Source organism: Camelus bactrianus, chromosome 15 (assembly GCF_048773025.1).
Source record: "Camelus bactrianus isolate YW-2024 breed Bactrian camel chromosome 15, ASM4877302v1, whole genome shotgun sequence".
Lineage (NCBI taxonomy): Eukaryota > Metazoa > Chordata > Mammalia > Artiodactyla > Camelidae > Camelus > Camelus bactrianus.
The window spans coordinates 31,235,286-31,254,304 of record NC_133553.1 but is presented as its reverse complement, the minus strand read 5'-3'; the positions used below and the strand labels follow the sequence as shown (position 1 = coordinate 31,254,304).

The window sequence follows — 19,019 nt, the reverse complement described above, 5'->3', positions numbered from 1 at the left end:
GAATATTCGGAAGGTCAGAACTGGGCTTGAATCCAGGGCTTACCACTTACTAGCTAAGTAACCTTGACTCTGAGCCTCAGTTTCCTGGTGTATAAAATGCAGTCAGCAATTTCTCCTCTTCACATTAGTGTGAGGATTAGAGATGCTGTGTGTTAAGTGCCTGGAATATGGTAGACACCCAGTGGATAGTGGCTGTCCTAGCATTGGCCCTATGTCATAGCTACCTCGCCCTAGGGACGTCTTCCCTTTGCCCGGCGAAAATGCACAGTTCCCTCCATGATTCCTTACATGCCGTGGTTTCCAGACCCCTCAGCATCTCGGCAGTTTTCCACTGATTTATTAAAGAAAGCATTCCTCCATGTGTATCTGGTACATGAGCTCCTTCAGATATTATCATGTAAAAGGGAGCAGATGATCAGTGAGAACTGGTCGAGGGGACTAGCTCTAGAATATTACAGGTCGTTGCTAAGGACGGAACAGTCACAGGTGCTCTCGGTCTGCCAGCCGCCCAGCCACTCTGGCGGAGGAACGAGTCGCACCTGCACGTCCTGCTCCAGCTTGATCTTGATTGAGTTGTACTCTTCGCAGTCCCTGATCCTCTGCTTGTTGAGCTGCTTCTCATAGTCCTCTACCCTCTTGATGCGGTTCATGAGATATTCGAGCTGCAGGCACAGGAAGACAAGGGCAAGGTCAGGCCCCGTCCCTGCCCTGACTCAGCCCTTCAGGTGGCCTGACCAGCGCGACACAGGGGAGGGTCCGACTCTGGACGGAGTCTATCTGCCCTCAGAACCCCGGTGCCCCAAGGCTTTGAACTCCCAGGCCGTGGCTTGTACTGCTTAACTGGGCCCTTACTCCAGAAACTCTCGGAGGAATGCAGACATTTGTACTGCTAAAGTTAAAAAAAAAATTCATTGGCTCTCGGTCATATTATTTCTTTGTTCTTTATGTCTCTGAAATAAAGTGATAACCCCACACCCTTTAAGATATGTCTTGAAACAGCTTCTTGGCCCATTTGTGTATAAGTACCCATGGCTGGGGGAGGTACACAGGAAGTGAAGGAGAGTGTGGCAGGACCCCGGAAACACAGCAGGCTGCCCAGGTGGTACTGACCACCACCAGAGAGGCCCACATCCGCGGGGCCTCACCGACTAACTGGGAAGTGCAGTCGTGGGTGTCAGCTATCCTCGCCAAGATATACAGAGGCTAGTGAATTCAGATGCAGCAGGGATCACCCCAGACTCCACCAATCACCCCTGATGCACCTGCCCACTCCCCCATCAGTGCCATTACCTCCCTGGCGTTGTGAGTCTGCAGGGCTCGCTCCCACTTCTTCTTATTACTAGTCAGCAGCTCTTGTCGCTCTGCCTCAAATGCTTTCTACGACCAAGAAGGAAAACGGCTCCCGTGTCTGCTTGGATTAGGCAGGTCCCACCACATCAAAGAACTCTCAGACAACAGCACAAGTGACACAAAGTCAAATCCAAATGCAGACTTGCCAAGTTTCATACAACCTAAGGGCTATGGAAGGACCTGCCTGGAAATTGTTACGAAGTCTGTGCACTGGGGGAAGGCCAGTGCCCTGCAGTCCCAGGGCCAACCCTGGCGTATAATTCAGCCGTGACCCGGGTTGGTGCCTTGCTCTGGCTGGGGTTCCCACGAAGCAAAGGCAGCACAGAGCTCACAGAAGTGGGGCAGTGGGTGGGGTAGGCCTGGGAATGCAGAAGCGAATCTACAATACTCCAAAGAGAGAAGCCCTCACCCTCTTGGCTCTCTTCCATTTTGGAAAGACCTGTCTCCATCTCAGTCTTTAACGTTTCATTCCAATTCGAAGTATTGGTTCCCAGATCCTGTTTGGCCCGCCCCTTTCCCACCCCGCCCTGTCCCTGACTGTCATAAATAAGTCAGACAAACAGCTCCGGAGGCTTGATGGTTCTGGAGCACTGATCTTCCCCCTCCACTCCTCCCACCTTACCCTGTTTTATTTCCTTTCCAAGCACTTACTACCACCTGTCAAACTGTATATTGAGTAATTTATCTGTTTAGTGTCTAGCTGTCTCCTGCTGGAATACAGGCTCCATCAAGGACTTTCTTTTGCCCGTGGCTAGTACCTCCAGCCCATGGCCTGTGCCTGGCACATGATAGACACCTGATGTGTATTTGTTGGAGGAGTGAATGAATGAGTAAGTGAATGAATGAAACCCTAGAACATGTGCAGAAATCAGAAGACCAAGACACCTGGGGCCCTCCTTGGTGGTTAGGACAGAGCCAGCCTCCTCCCAGGGGCCTCCCCGGGGGCAGAGGGCAGCTCTCTCACAGGCCGTCCGTCACCTCAATGTGATAGAGCTCCTGGCGAAAGCTTTTCATCACATTCTTCACTTGCTCTTCCATCCGCTCCAGGAGCAGGCAAATGTCATCTGACTGCTTTTTCAAATCCTTCACGTACTGGTCATCTTTTGTTTTTAACTCCTAGAAGACAGCATGTCAAAGGTTGGTCACCCACTGAGAAAGAAGCAAGAGGTTGCCAGGCACACTCCACCCGAACCCATCCCGTCAGGTGGAGGGGGCTCAGCTCAGGACAGACCCTCTGTGAGCAGCACAGGGTTGCTCCCCTCAATTACAACTTGCTGCAAGTCTCCCTGCAGGCTTCCAGTTGAGCAACGAATGCCCAGGTTCCAAGGTGGGAAATCACAGACTGCAGGCTAAGTTCCATTCCTTGACTAAACACATAAAATCGGGAACAGCATTTGCTCTGACAGTACATCTTTCTAGTAGGTTGCCAACAATTCTAAGATGACTCCAGAACTTTTTCTTCTGGTTAGACGTGTATTGCCTGAGCTGTCCCGCCTTCTGGGTAATGAAGTCAGGCCTCCCCCTTTTTCCATTCAGGAAAAGCAAGCTGGATGCCCTGCGGTGGGGACTGGCCGGGCTCTTGCCTGCTGTAACTCATTGATCAGCTTGTTCTTATCTTCTATCAGCCCAGCGCAGTGCACCTGCTGGGCATTGAGCATCTCCCACAGCTCCTGGGGGATTCTCTTCTGTTTGCCCTCCTCCCACTTGACAGTGATCTCATCAAATTTGTCCTGGCTGGTCTTGACCTCGTTCTCCAGCTTTTCAAGTCTGCAAAACACAAACAGCCCAGCTCCAGATGCTGCCTTCCAAACAAGCAGGCTGGGTTTCTCAAGTCTATAAAGCAGGCTCAGTCACCCCGGCACTGCCTCCAGACACACCCACTGTGAACCACACCGGACTCTGAGGAATCTGCTTGTAGTTTAATATGGACTAGAAGGAACTGAGACCAAATAAACAAAGCAACACATAAAAGCAGATCAACATTAAGGCTGTACACACACACATACACACACACATACATACACACACACACACGTGGATCAAGAGTTCATTTCACATACTTCTGGGTAAGATAGGGACACACAGTAGTTAAGCACTTGATCACAAGTCCCATAGCTTGTGTTCAAATCCTGATTTTGCTACTGACTCTCAACTTTAGACAAGTTGCTTAACCTCTGCAGGGCCCATTTTTCCCATCTGTAAAATGAGTAGATGAGGGGGAGGGTTTAGCTCAGTGGTGGAGCACATGCTCAGCATGCACAAGGTCCCAGGTTCAATCCCCAGTACCTCCACTGGGAAAAAAAAGTTAAAAAAAAACCGAGAAGATGAAAGTATTTCCCTTCCTGTGGCTGTTGTCAGGATTAAGAAAGATGATCCCCAGCACAGTAGTCACCTGAAAAATGGCACTCATATTAATCTTTATTGACACTGTGACCTCAAGTGTCTGGCCGGTCTTCTCCCAAATTATCAACAGATGACCAGTGAAACATACAAAAAAGGAAAACTTCACCATTAGCAGCAGAAAATAGGGATGGTCTTCCAGAATCCCAGAAATTCCAAAGAATCCATAGGACACATGCCTGTGACTCTCCCCCAGCTCCAGCAGGCTGTCCTCCTGTGAGACTGTCTCCAAGCAAGACTGCAAACCCCCTTCAGGACAAGAATCACAACTTGCTCATCTCGTGATCTCCTCTCTCCTTCCCAGCTTCCAACCTACACAGTACATCTTATAATTCAATTAATTTTATTCTTCAAAAAAATAAGAAACAGCTGTCAGGTCATCTTTCCAAAACCCACATTTATCTTGGAACTCTGCCACTTACGACCTTCGATTTTTCCTCAGTGGCTGCAGCAGACACTAATTCCTTGGTGGGGCACCCAGGGCCTTTCAGCCGCTGCCCCCACTGGGGATCAGCACATTCCTGGTACAACCTGTGACAGGCAGTGGGAAGTTTAGGGAATAAAGGTACCAGTTACATCCTGGTGACACTGGTAAAGTTGCTAATGGGGAGAATTACTTCTGCCGACCAACTAAACATATTGTTAAAACCGTACTGTGTACATACCTGCTGAGCTGAGCAAAAATGGCCTGGGGGGTTGCCCTTCTAATTGGACTATAGCTAAGAAATTAATTGAAGAACAAGCCAAAGGAAGGGTTTAAATGAGGACCTCTGTTCCTGCTGATATCAGCCCTCTTCTGTGGGCAAACCGAGGAAGGAGAATCCTTCGAAGCAGCTTACTCCTGCCTCCCTGCTGGGCAAGCCAAGACCTGGGAGATGCGTGTGCACAGGGCCTACCTGCTCAGTCCCGAGTTCCCATTGTCCCCCGACCCTCCCTCCTTCCAGGCATGGAGTCTCTATCGTTCTTTTAACACACTGCTCCACCTGTACGTAATATTTATGAATCTGGTCATTATGATTCATTTGAACCCAGAAAGGCCTAGTCTACCTTCTTGGCCTCATCTGTTTTCTTCCATCACCCCCTATACATCCTTCCCTACCATGCCATTCCCAAGTGTCATGTGCTCTCAGGCCTCTGCACAAGCTGTTCCCTCTGCCTAAAATGCCCACTCCTTGGCTCCTCAAACTCCTATTCATCCCTTATGGCCCAATTCAAATATCACTTCACCTCATGACCCAGAGAGGAGATACTTCACATCCCCCAGGCTACAGAGCCAGGGGAGGGGGGTTCCTCACCGCTGACGCTTTATCTCCTCTTCCTCGACTCTCCTGTGGATCTCTCTGATATCTGCAGCTACCTGGATATTTGTCACCAACTCAGTGCCACAGAGCAGCAGTTTAGCCAATTTCTGAAAGTAAGAATTTATAAAGTTAGAAACATTTTACATTTTACACAACTATCTGTAGCTGTTCTATCCGGCCAAGCAGGAATCAAAAGTACCTTAGGACTTTTAAGAGTAGCATCTACTTAGCAACCTATTTCCATCATGACACTGGCGATGGGATGTTATAGCTTACAACTGAATAGCACTCTGTGATTCTGGATGTATTTTTATTCTCCTTAGAGGAGGAACCAGCCAACCAGTACAAAGTCAGGCACTCTAGGTACATCCCAGCGCTTTCCCCAGCAGGCCTTCAAGGGGCTGACACTGCCAGGGTCCCTTCTAAGCATCTCAGTTGGGGAGATAATTACGGGAGTTGTCCTCCCATGTCCATTTCCCACTCTTCTTTTAATAACAGAACACCCAGATTGTAGCTAGGTGTTTTACCTCCCCAAATAGATACAATTCCCAAACCCCTCTTGCAGCTAGAGTGCAGTCTGATCAGTAGCACATGAGTAGGAGTGTATGAGTCCCTTGAAGGGAAAAGGTTTTCTTTTCTTTCTCTCATGAAGTTCCACGTGGTGAGCAGAAGAAGACAGCTTAAGGAAGGGCAGAAGGAGATGAGGTCCCCAACATCGAGGAGCCTCCATACCAGCCCTGGACCTCTCCTGCTCCAGACTATTAAGTGAACCAGAGAAATAAGCTTCTATCTTGTTTAAGTTAACGTTATGTGGGAACTTTTGCTACAGGGGTTCTAACGTGGGAGAGAATTGTAGCTGATTACACTGCCCTCTCCCTTAATGGCTCAGGAATTCTGTTACTGGTACCCTGCCCTTGTAAACCCCTGTTTGTAAATTTCACACTCAGTCCCTTCACTCCTGGCCTTTTGGGAACGTCATGATTTCAAGATGATAAATCTTCTCAACAAAAAGTTGAAGTATCCTTAGGTTATGCCTCAATGTTTCCAAGTCTGTTTTGGAACTTACAGACTGTTCAACTCTTAAATTCTTTCTGAAATAGGAACCTATAAACATCGTACCAAGGAGTCACTGAAATGATCAGAGACCCACTTCTCACTCGTCTATGGAAATTTTGAAATGCAGTTTTAATGAATACAGAACTGAATCTTAACCCAGATATCCAGGGTGCTCCAGGCTTGTTTTAAACAGCTGCAGCTTTATCACTTGTACTAAATGGTTTTGCATGCCTGAGGAAATAATGGCTTTCCTGCAGTTTTGAGCAATTTTCTATTTTCTACTCAGATAATGCAAACATCAGAAATTCCTGAATCAAGTATTTAAGACTCAAAGTAAAATTGAAAATGTACAGTCACAGATCAACAGATCAACAGATACACCGTAACACTTGAGATCCAGGGCAAGAGTTTAAATGAAGGGCCACATACCATGTATCCAAATATTTAAAAATTACAACTCAGTGTAATAAACTATTAAATAAAATATGTTCTATCCTCCTACCTTGACACTTTCATATAAATTCAAAAGTCCTAGTTTGAATTCAGACTCCATCTCAGGGTTCCACTCAGAACTTGGTGGCTAAGGGGGAGCCAGTCTCTAGCCCCCAGCCTGGAGCCCACCCCTGTCTCTTCACATCCCTAGCTCCATCCAGCTCCAAGAAGGCCTTCACGTGTGGGCATATGGATTTCCCAGACCACACATCCAAATTCCATCTAAACTCTTTGGCCATCCATGAGGCCTTGTCTGCCCTGAGCAGGGCAGACCCCGGGAAGAGGCCCATGCAGGCCCTGAAAGGGAGCTCAGGCCTTTCGGGCAGGGAATTTGGAGTCCTTTGACATTCAGAGAGAGGGTGAGCTAAAGGGGCATTTGGGCTCTGAGTAGACTTGAGGCAAGTCCACTTGAGAGGGTGTATCCAGAGGAGGACCAGAACAGGACACAGGAGCCGCATCATTACCACTTTTATTCATTGGGCTGGAGGGCTTATCTACTGCAATAAGGCAAGAAAAAAAAAAAGTAAAGTTATCTAAATTGAACAGGAAGAGATAAAACTGTCATTTTCAAATGATATGATTATATGTGCTAAAAAAAAAAAAAGAACCTACAGATAAACTATTTGAATTAACAAGTGAATTCGACAAGGTTGCTGGTTAGATAATCAAATCAATATATAAAAGTCAGTATGAAAAGGTCACTATATAAAATTGTACTTTTACATATCAACAATGAACAGTTATAACCTTAACAAAAAGTATAAAATATTGCTGAGCAAAATTAAACAACACATAAATAAAAGGAGGGATATTTTATATTCACAGATTGCAAATCTCTGTATTGGTAAGCTATTAATTCTTTCCCACGTTGATTTATAGATTCAATCTAATCTCAATTAAAATCCCAGGAGGTATTTTTTAATTAAAATTGACAAGCTCATTCTAAAATTTATATGGAAATGCAAAGGGTCAAGTATAGCCAGAACAATCTTAAAGAACCACAAAGCTGGAGGACTTACCCCACCAGATATCACGAGGTCTGTCAAATAGCTACAATAATTTAGATGTATGGAATTGGCATAAAGACAGGCAAATTGACCAATGGAACAGAACAGAGAATCTAGAAACACAAGTGTATGATCACCTGATCTGCAACAAAGGTGCACTGTAAAGACAGGAAAGGATGATCTTTTCAATAAATGGTGCTGGATTAATTAAAAAGGATCACTTAGGAAACAATGAACCTTAAGACCTACTTTTACACCACACACAAAAATCAATTCCAGACAGACTACAGACCAAAATGGAAACGGTAGAACAATGAAGCTTCTCAAAGAAAATATGGAAGAATATCTTTATAAACTTGGATTAGATCAAGATTAAACAGGAAAGAAAAAGAATGACCATTTTTAAATGTTTGATAAGGTACAGGGCCAAGGCCAGAGACCTCTCCTGCCCAGGTCTTAGGGCAGAACTGGTCCTTAATACCTTGATATTGAGAAAGGTAGCATCTTCTTTACACATGTCACCTCGAAGCCAACGCCCTTCGTGATTTAAGTCCTAAGTGAAAGGAACCTGTTAAAAGCTGCTAATTAAATCGATATTATCTCTATGGTTTTATACTCAATTTTAGAGTGCTCAGGACGAACAGTATTTTCAGGATTATAGCAGAATCAACTATAACAGTATTTTCAAGATTATATACAATATCCTTTTTATCCTACATGGAAACACTCAGAGATCACTGACCCTTTAGATGAAGTACCCTGAGTACCAAGAGATGCTATGACAACTACTTCACAGTAAGCAACAGATCTGGAACAAGAACCCACAACAGTTCAGATTCTTTCCACTACAACAAAATATTTTATCCTTGGACTTGGTATGGTTCAGATTATTCAATTATTTCTATACAGAAATAATTGCTCTAAAATAATATTTCATGCAAATCAAAACTACAATGAAGTATCACCTCACACCAGTCAGAATGGCCATCATTCAAAAATCTACAAATGACAAATGCTGGGGAGGCTGTGGAGAAAAGGGAACCTTCCTTCACTGCTGGTGGGAATGCAGTTTGGTGCAGCCTCTGTGGAAAACAGTATGGAGATTCCTCAAAAGACTAGGAATAGACTTACCATATGACCCAGTCATCCCACTCCTGGGCATCTATCCAGAAGGAAATCTACTTCAAAATGACACCTGCACCCCAATGTTCACAGCAGCACCATTTACAATAGCCAAGACATGGAAACAGCCTAAATGTCCATCAACAGATGACTGGATAAAGAAGATGTGGTATATTTATACAATGGAATACTATTTAGCCATAAAAACCAACAACATAACACCATTTGCAGCAACATGGATGTTCCTGGAGAATGTCATTCTAAGTGAAGTAAGCCAGAAAGAGAAAGAAAAATACCATATGAGATCGCTTATATGTGGAATCTAAAAAAACAAAACAAAACGTAAATACAAAACAGAAACAGACTCATAGACATAGAATACAAACTTGTGGTTGCTGAGGGGATGGGGGTTGGGAAGGGATAGACTGGGATTTCAAAATGTAGACTAGATAAACAAGATTATACTGTATAGCACAGGAAAATACATACAAGATCTTATGGTAGCTCACAGAAAAAAATGTGACAATGAATATATATATGTTCATGTATAAGTGAAAATTTGTGCTCTACACTAGAATTTGACACAACATTGTAAAATGATTATAACTCAATAAAAATGTTAAAAAAAATTAAATAAATAAAATAATATTTCAGTGATTTGAATTTTTTTTTCCCCAGAAAGTACACTTCAATTTCTGCCAGAAGTGATCTCTCACCTCTCCACTTTTATAAATCCCACCTATTTCCCTAAGACCCAGCTTACATCCCACTTGCTTCATAGAACCTTCTCTAGCCAGGCCCACTTGGTGAGCTCTTTTCCAAATCTCAACACGCACAGTATCACTGTCCACGCAGTTCACTGCAATAAATTAAATGTGGCCTTTTGCCAGTTTCTGGCTCACTGCTCTGAACAACTGTTCATCTCTCCTGCACCTCCTGCTCCAAGTCCTTTATTACTTGTCTCTTCACGGGACAGCGATCAAAGACCTTTAGTGTTCACGGAGTACAAGCCCTGCCCTACTCCACAGCGCACAAAGAGGCTGTCACTCTCACAGAACCTCACGTTCCCGGGGAACACTGCATGCGCATGCACACTGCACGAGAAGTGATACAAGGCAGAAAACTATCCAAAACTAAAAGACCAAGAAGTATTCGATGTGTGAATTCAAAGAGTTCAGCCTGGGACCCGGAAGAATTCACGGAGGAGCTGGGAGTGGAGATGGTCTTAAAGTCTGGGAAGGTAACCTGAGGAGAGGGTAGGGTGTGAGGGGAAAGGAGAGGAGGGGAGAGGAGGGGAGATTAGGGGCTGGGCATTCCTGACCATCAAAGGCACAGGACTGGAAGCGCACAGCCCCAGTGCGGGTGAGTGAGTGCATCAGCGCTCCGGTCCTACAGGACCAACAGGACCCATTTGCCACCCGGTTCCTACCAGTCTGCTTTCTTCTTTCTGTTTGTAGCTCTTGCTTTGATCTTCCTCACTCTCCTTCTTCCCATCTAAATATTCTCCAAGCGCTTCCCTGTGATGGAAAAAAGAGGAGAAACTGAAGTTACTACTAGTACTTAGACCCTATATTTTAAAGTTCCATGATAAGTCACACTATATACAAAAATACTCCATATGGATATAAATTGGAATACTAAACACACACACACACACACACACACACACACACACAGAGTTGTAAAAACACTAGAGTTAAATGCAGGAGAGAACCCCTACTAGAGTAAGATCCAAGTTAGAAAAAAATGGAAGATTTTACTCTCTGAAATGTAAACATTCTATCCTTGAAAGTCAAGGGACACACTGATAAAAGATATTTGACGAAATTTTGCTATAAAATAGAATGGGCTCCTTCAAATCAACACACACACAAAAAAAGACAAAACACCAAACAGGAAAATTGGCCAAGGGTGTGACAAATGGCCAGAAGACTTTTGAAAATATGTTCAACTTCACATATAACCAGAGAAATGTAATTGAGAAACTCTGAGAGGTATTGTCACTATCCTATCGGAGGAGAAAAGATTTAAAAGGTTGATAGTATGGGGTGGGTGGGGGACCAAGGGTGTGGGGGCCCAGTGATTCATACTCCATGGGTGGGGATCTGAATTGTCACAACCTGTCCAAAAGACAATCTGGCAAGATTTATCAAAAACCAACACCTGCCTCCTTCTGACCCAACCTTTAGGAATTTTCTAAAGAAAGCTTTCACAAGCTCACCAAGAACTATGCACACGGATGATTACTGCAGCGCTGACCATACTAGCAAGAAAATGGACACATTCTACATACATATTAATTACTGCCTGTTTAAATAACTTGCAAGGCAACAATACAAGAAAATATTTTTTTTAATTTTGTGTGTTTGTTTGGGGGGGGTGGTAATTAGGTTTATTTATTTATTTATTTTTAATGGAGGTACTGGGGATTGAACCCAGGACCTTGTGCATGCTAAGCACGTGCTCTACCACTGAGCTATGCTCACCCTCCTCAAGAAAATATTTTGTATCCTATAAAAAAAATGATATGGTATCTAGCAGCATGGAAAGATGTCCACAACAGGTAAGTAAAAAGAGCCAGCCGTAGAACAATATGTAAAATACAGTATAAATTTCTTTTTGAAATAGGGTTATAGACACATAGGGAAATTTTTACAAGGATTTATGACAAACAGATGACAGTAATTATTTAGGAGAAGGGAACTTTACTGAAGACTTATATTTTCTACATTTTTCTATTTTATAAATTTTATAAGTAGCACATATGTGTGTATGTGTTAATCAGAAAATAAGACCAAAGATGAGGACGGATGGAGATAAGGTTCGAGATTCTGGACTTCTTCGGAGGCCTGGGGGAATGACCCCACAAACAGCCACAGCGCTCACATCAGGGAGGTCCACTTTCTCCTCTGGCACATGGCGGCCATGAAGACTCTCTGTTCTGCCTTAAGAAAAATGAAACCATCACCTTATGACGTTATCCACAGTGAAACAAGCAGATCCCTTTATCTCATTCTTTCTTGACTTCTAACAATGACTTTCATCTCCTTTCCCTTTGTTCAAAGGTCAGCACAGCTTGACACAGTGCTACATCATTTCTGAGATGTGGAATTGAGTTAGCCCCCATACCCCCCCACAACTCTCAATCTAACTGAAACTCTTTTTTTCTTGTCATTTCATTCACTTTCTCTACTCTTATTGAACCTACTCATTGTCCTTACTAAGAAAACAAATTGTTTTATTCTATTCAGTGCTTTAGATGTTGCCAGGCTGATGGTGTTACCACCCAAAATGCACTCATTCACCTGACTTTTTACATTGACCACCAATTAATTACCAACTCTACCTAAATAATCCATCCACCTACTTCCTGGAGCAAAGATCGATGCTTCAGAAGGAAAAAGAACTATGCTACACACTCATATTATCTAGTTTCAACTTGAATTCCATTGCTGCCTTTTAGTGCTCATTTTTAACTGCCTAACACCACACTATCCAACATGGTAGCCACTAACCACATGTGGCAATGGAGCATTTGAAATATGGCTGATCCAAACTGAAATGTGCTATGAGTGTAATATATGAACTAGATGGATTTTGAAGAACTTTCAACAAAAAAAATGCAAAATATCACACTATGATTTATACTGATTACATGTTAAAATAATATTTTTATAGAGTCAGTTAAAAAAATACATGACAAAATTTAATTTCACCTGTTTTGTTTACTTTAACACAGCTACAAATTTACATATTACGTTTCTATTGTTCAGTGTCCACCTAGCATACTCCCCAAAGTGGCCGTCTCAGACTTTTCTCTACTCAGCTTTGAGCTGAATCCCTCTTTGAGGAAACTGACTCTCCACCACTGCCACCCACGTGGTCACAGTGGGAGCTGCCATCTTCTTGATGATATTGCTTTGCCTGACCAGTCAAAGTCTTGCCTCTAGATTTAAAAAGTTGGAACCTCACTGAGTCTTTGACTGGGTTTAGAGCTCTAGGTTGGAAATCATTTTTCTTCCTAATTTTGATGGCATTGCTCATTTATCTTCTAGGGTCCAGTGCTGCTGTTTGTGAAACCAGACGTCACCCTGTTTGTTAATCCTTTCTTTGTATGTGACAGTTGTCACTGTTGTTGTTCTGCACTCTGGAAGTCTGGAGGACCCTTCTCTTCGTTCTCAGTGTTCTGAACTTTCTCAAGGGTGTGCCTGGAGGTGGGTCTACTTTCATCCACTGTGCTGAACATTTTCAGTCAGGTGGTCCCTTTCCATCAGGAAACTCACAGTTTTCAGTTCTGAGAAATGCTCTTGAATTCTTTCAGTGATCACTTCCTCCCCTCTCTTTACTCTGTCCTTTCTTTCTGGATCTAGAAAGGAAATATGCGATCTCTTGGACTAGTCTCTAATTTCTGAAAAATCTTTTTCTCTGCTAGTTTCTCTTTTCTTTTTCTCTCTCTCCCAGGCAATTCCATCACCTTTACTACCCAATCCTTCTGTTGTTTCCTATTTCAATCATATTTTTTAATTTCCAAGAGCTCTATTTTGATCTCTGACTTATTGTAATAGGATCCTATTCTTTTTTTTTTAAATAGAGTTACTGGAGAATGAACCCAGGACCACTAAGCACATGCTAAGCATGTGCTCTACCACTGAGCTCTACCCACCCCCAATAGCATCCCAGTCTTGTTTTATGGTTGCAATAACATTTCTTTTTCTCTGAGGATCTTAATGATAATCTTTTTTTCTTTCTTTTTTAATTGAGGTAAAATTGGTATGCAACATTATATAAGTTTCAAGCGTGCTTAATGAGAGTCTTTTTGTTGTGTTATTATTGTTTTTTTCTTGCTGCATAGTCTCAGTTTCCTCTAAGCTGCTTTCTTCTGTTTATTCATTTTAGTGTCTACCTTTCATGTTAAAGACTTTCTTCGGATGTCTGAAAATCCTTGGCTACCTTTTCCTGATAAGAAGAAAAAGCTTATGAAAGCTCTGAGTGCCAGGGTGCTGTGTAACAGCTGTGAACTTCAGTGTGGGTTGACCTACTTCAACTGTTTCATGGGCAAACCTGGATGTCAGGGTCTTTAAGTCCCTCCCTCTGGGCTAGTCAGATTCTGTGGCGAGACTTCTCCAGTCGAACTGCCAGCACACCAGGAACAGGGAGGCGAAGGAGGTGCTCAGTTCCGTGTGCACGTGTCCACGGAATCCCTGTGCTTTTAGTACCATGTCCTTGTTTCACCTTTGCCCAGCATCCCCCAAACCACAGATCCTCCATTTTACATTCTGCAAACCTCTGGTCTACTGTGCAAAGTGGGAGAAATGTTCTAGGCATGTATTAATTTTCCGAACAATTCTCCTAATTTTAGTTCCCTCTTCGCCCCTGCTTCCAGATAAACCTGATGCTGCCAGTTTCCTAGTCTTTTGGAGATTTACTGCCAAGTAAATCAAGGGGATGCTCAGCTTTCTTCACTACCAGTTTATATTTCCAAACTCTTGAATCTGCTAAGTCATTTACCATCTGCCCGTATACTTCCCAGCTTCCAAAATGTTGTTGCTATTAAGTCCTCCTGTTTCACTTGACTTTGTGATTTTACATCTTTTTTACTTAATCCCTTTAAATGTCATTTTTGATGGAAAGCCAAGATAAATGGATCTGTTCCATTTGCTCTCTTAACTCAGAAGTGACATCTCTCAGGAATTTAAAACGTCAGTTGAGACAATAGAGATTGAGACTTCCGCGTGCTTTAGCCATCCATCTTATTCTTTATCTTTGTATGACATGATTCTGTTAACAGCTTCCTCTCTAAAACTACACCTCAATGATATACCAAGGCCGACGCAGTTAGGGCGGTGGGCACCACAGGCAATCAAGGAGCCTAGGGCTGATTTTAGAACAGTACAACTGACTAAAAGCCGGTCTGCTTTTTATAATCTCCAGGAGCCAGCAACAAAACTGTATCAGTCATAAAACACTCCTTTCTGAAAAAGCTTTCGTTAATATAAGTTTCAAACAATTGCTGCAGTGACTGTTGATTTTTAATAATACATAGATCAGCTTCAACACAGCACCTTTCTATTTCTTATCCTTTAACAAGGAAGCTAATTCTGAGAACTCACAATATAGGCTTGATCTCCGACGCACACAGACTCAGCTACATGCACGTGTTTTGAGAGCACGTCTGAAATGGTTCGAACTGTCTCAGCTCACTTTGGCACACGGCACGTCCACAACCCCCCAGGCACTACACAGCCCTGCAGTTTAGGGCTTTGACATGAACAACAATAGCTGCTAGAAACACAAAAAACCGAATTTGAGTTTCTTCAATTCTGTCATTCTACACATAACTCCTTTTCTAAACCTTGCAAATTCACTCCTTGGGGAACATTTATTCATATTTTTTCCCTTCCTTTTCCCTCCTCCCCAATATATATGTAATTTAAAAGTGCTCAGTCATTATTTTTTTGAAAAGTGTTCATCTGTGACTTTCCTCATTTTGTACTGTAAATTTTATTTTGATTTTTAAAATTTTACTGGCATGGTTATATAAACAAAGTTCAGTAAAAGAAAATGTTCTGGTAAATTGACTATAACTCAATTATTAAAAAAAAGAAAATGTTCTGCTTTTCTTTTCAGGTTATTGTTATTATCCATGTTTTAGAAATTACTGACTCCAGGTGTTAAATTTGTTGGGTACACCACGGCACCTCATTTATTGGTTTTTCCACCAGCCTCAACTGGCCTCTCTCTCAGTCTCCTTGGTCAGCATTTCCTCTTCCATCAACTTCTAAATGCTGGGCTTTCTTAGGGCTTGGCCATGAGCCTTCTTCTCATCCCTTTTATCCTCTTTCCCACTGTAATTTCATTCATTCCTATGGTTCAAAATACAGTCATAATGCTGTTGACTCTCTACACTGATATTTCTCATCCAGAATTCTCTTCTGAGTTTAAGACCCATATCCAACTGCCTAATGGATATCTCATTTTTAATGTCTTACAAAATTCAACTTTGTTTAACATGGACAAAGCCAAATTCTTGATTTCCAATTCCTGCCTCACCACCCCCATCAGTGTCTTTACCATCTCAATAAAAGGCACTACCATCTCTCCACCCAGCTGTTGAAGCCTTTCCTGCTTTTTCCCTACCTCTCATCAGCATAGCCAATCAATCAGTAAATCCAGTCACTTTCAATTCCAAAATACATCTTGCATCCGTCTGCTTTCTCTCCAAATCACTGTTATTAACTAGTGCAGATCAACTTCATCTCTCACCTGGACGAATGCAACTGCTTCCTAACTGGCCTCCTTATTCTCACTTCTGGCTTCTCCAAACCATTCCCCAAAGAGCAACCAGAGTGATCTTAAAATACTTAGAAATTCAAGAAATTCTCACCTTAGGTCCTTGGTCTGTGGATAAGAGCTATCACCATGCAGAAGGCCAAATGGACACCTCTGAAACTGCACCCGAGTACATAAAAAACAATACTGCAGACTTGGGGGGATGTTGGGGGTTAGTGCCACTCTTAAGGATCTCAAGGAGTGGTGGTGCCTATTAAATTTCCACTTAATTCACTGGTCTGGTCCCTGCAAAAACTGGATGGACCCAAGGAAATGATTGTCGAGTACTGCAGGTTCAACCAAGCTGCCATGCAAGTGTGGTGTCTTTGGTAGCGCAGATTAGTGTGGCCTTACGTACTTGGAATGTGGCTAGTGACTGGATCAAATGTATTAGTTTCTATCTTAATCAGGAAAAGGATCAGGAAGTTCACATTTACATGTAACAGATAATATATATTCACATAGCACTCACACTCACAGGGCCATGTTAACTCTCCTGATCTCTGTCAAAATATTGTCTGAATAGACCAGGACCATCTGGATATTCCACAGAACGTCACATTGATCTAGTACATCAAGGTTGGCAAACTGTGGCCTATGGGCCAAATCTGACCCACTGTCTTTGTACGGATCACAAGTGAAGAATGATTTTTACATTTTCAACAAGATTGTACTGTATAGCACAGGGAAATATATACAAGATCTTATGGTAGCTCACAGCAAAAAAAAATGTGACAATGAATATATGTATGTTCATGTATAACTGAAAAATTGTGCTCTACACTGGAATTTGACACATTGTAAAATGACTATAACTCAATAAAAAATGTTAAAAAAAGAATGATTTTTACATTTTCAAATTGTTAGAAAAACAAGATCAGCATGAATAGGCAGAACACAGAGGATTTTAGGGCAGTGAAATTATTCTGTACAATACCATAATGGTGGACACATGTCACTTTATGTTTATCAAGATCCATAGAACACCAAGAGTGAATTGTAACATAAACTTTGGGTGATAATATGTCAATGCAGGTTAATCAACTGTAACAAATGTAACTCTCTGGTTGGGGAGGTTGATAGTGGGGGAAGTCATACATGTGGTAGGGGCAGGGGAAATCTCTATACTTTCCTTCCACTCAATTTTTCTGTGAACCTAAAACTGCTCTAAAAATATAAAGTTTATTAATTTAGAAAATTTAAATATGAAGGATATGTTGTGACACATGAACATTATATGATATTCAAATTTCAATATCCTTAAGTAAAGTTTTGTTGGAACACAGCCACACCACTTTGGGGCCCTTGTGGTCAATAGCCAGCAGACAAGAAGAGCAACACCATCTTGGCAGGGCAGCTGACCCTGACCAGAAGAAAAAGGTATAAATGCTGTCACTTGAGGGTGCTTAGGAATTCAGGGGATCATGCAAGCGCCCCTTGGTACCTCCTTATGACAGGCGATTGCGCCTGTGAATGGACAGGTGCGGTACCCCAGTCTGCAAACGGTATGCTTATCAGTCACAGACCATTGAGGAATAAGGGTTTGTGTCTCACAACCAGGTAAGCCACTGAAACCAGCGTTAAGTGATAGCTGAGGTTCACTCCGTAACTACTTGCGGAAGGAAGGCAGGCTGGGAAGCAAGGCGGAAAGACCTCGGAGGGCAGGTCACGGAGCGCCTGCATCTTCGGTATGTTGCCCTCAGTGTCCGGCGCAGCGGGCTCTCAGTGAAAGCGCTGGAGGGATTATTATTTCCGTCTTTGGCTTTACTAGTGTGTTCAGTGTTTTAACATCCCATACTTTGTTTGAAGCTTCTGGAAGAAATGTTTTCTATCTCTTCAAGAAACAAGGCCGGCTTACACTCAGGGCACGCTGGCCACGGGTACCCGCCCCCTTATCCCCGCATCGCGTCACCCGCACCCAGGACGCTACCGGGCTGGACCCGCCCAGACTCGGCTCACCGCCTCCGGGCTTCCAGGCGCGCTGCGATGCGGAGGCGCCGGGCCTGGATCCGCTCCTGAGGGTTATCAGAATGTATCGAGGGCCCGAGAATCGGGGCGGAATCCTCCTTCTCCTCCAGGACCTCTAGGGATCCCCGCGGATTCATGGTAGGTGCCTCTCGCCCCCAGGCAGTTCTGCAACGACCACCGCCGGGACTACTGCCGGTTGCTAACAACAAGCCGTTGCCAGGGAAAAGTAGTCACCTGACCCGGAGCGCGTGATTGCGCGCGCAGCCCCTGAGGCCCCGCCCACCGGTATTCAGAACTTTGTATCCCAGTATGGGGCTTTATTCCTCTCTGCTGCAATTAGGATGGCTACTGTCTTGAAACCTCCACGAAGGCCCAGTGTTATTAACGGAGACTGGAAAACTAAGGAGCTGACCAAGCTGTGATTCATCACTTACTGACCCGGATGATTAATTCTGCATTCATTTATCAAATATATATTCCTCTAAATCATATTCATCAAATATAATGAATTTACTACTGTATGCCAAGCACTGTGCTAGCACTAAGGATACAAGTGTTGTCCTTTCCTCATGGAGGGGATGGAAGAATAGGTCCGCTCTGATCTATTGCCTCTTCAGAAAGTTTCACCTGAAGTATATTGCATCCATCTATTCGTCATCCATTCATTTTCGAGCTCTTACTTACAATTAACCTTTGGAGGAAGCACTTTCCATTGAAAGGCACTATTTCCTGGACAGTTTTTGTGTCTCGTTGCCAACAAAAATAGTGTTGGGGGGGAGGGTATAGCTCAGTGGTAGGGCGAAATGCTTAGCATGTACGAGGTCCTGGGTTCAGTCCTCAGTACCGCCGTTTAAATAAATAAACCCAATTACCTACCCTCTCCCCCCAAAAAGGGGAAAACTTTAAAAAATACATATTGTTCTTGTTGAGAATTAAAACTCTTTCAAAAACAAGTTGGATAATATTTGTCAGTGTCTTGCCCCACTGGCCTAGG

The 19,019-nt window shown here is 43.2% G+C and overlaps 1 protein-coding gene across 2 annotated transcripts in view; it reads right to left on the bottom strand.

The window, feature by feature from the left end:
- DRC1 (dynein regulatory complex subunit 1) overlaps positions 1-18,573 on the bottom strand; it is a 39,988-nt gene extending 21,415 nt beyond the window's left edge. The window contains exons 1-7 of one of the 2 annotated variants that reach the window (XM_045511819.2): positions 18,017-18,573; positions 10,158-10,245; positions 5,046-5,158; positions 2,991-3,117; positions 2,329-2,466; positions 1,291-1,377; positions 540-662 (exon numbers count right to left, since the gene is read on the bottom strand). In XM_045511819.2, the coding sequence (XP_045367775.1) occupies positions 540-662; positions 1,291-1,377; positions 2,329-2,466; positions 2,991-3,117; positions 5,046-5,158; positions 10,158-10,245; positions 18,017-18,162 (822 nt within the window). In that variant the 5' untranslated portion in view covers positions 18,163-18,573. Of the gene's footprint in view, positions 1-539; positions 663-1,290; positions 1,378-2,328; positions 2,467-2,933; positions 3,118-5,045; positions 5,159-10,157; positions 10,246-18,016 lie in introns of both variants that reach the window. The other variant, XM_010948524.3, reaches the window with a different exon arrangement.
- Positions 18,574-19,019: the final 446 nt, after the last annotated feature.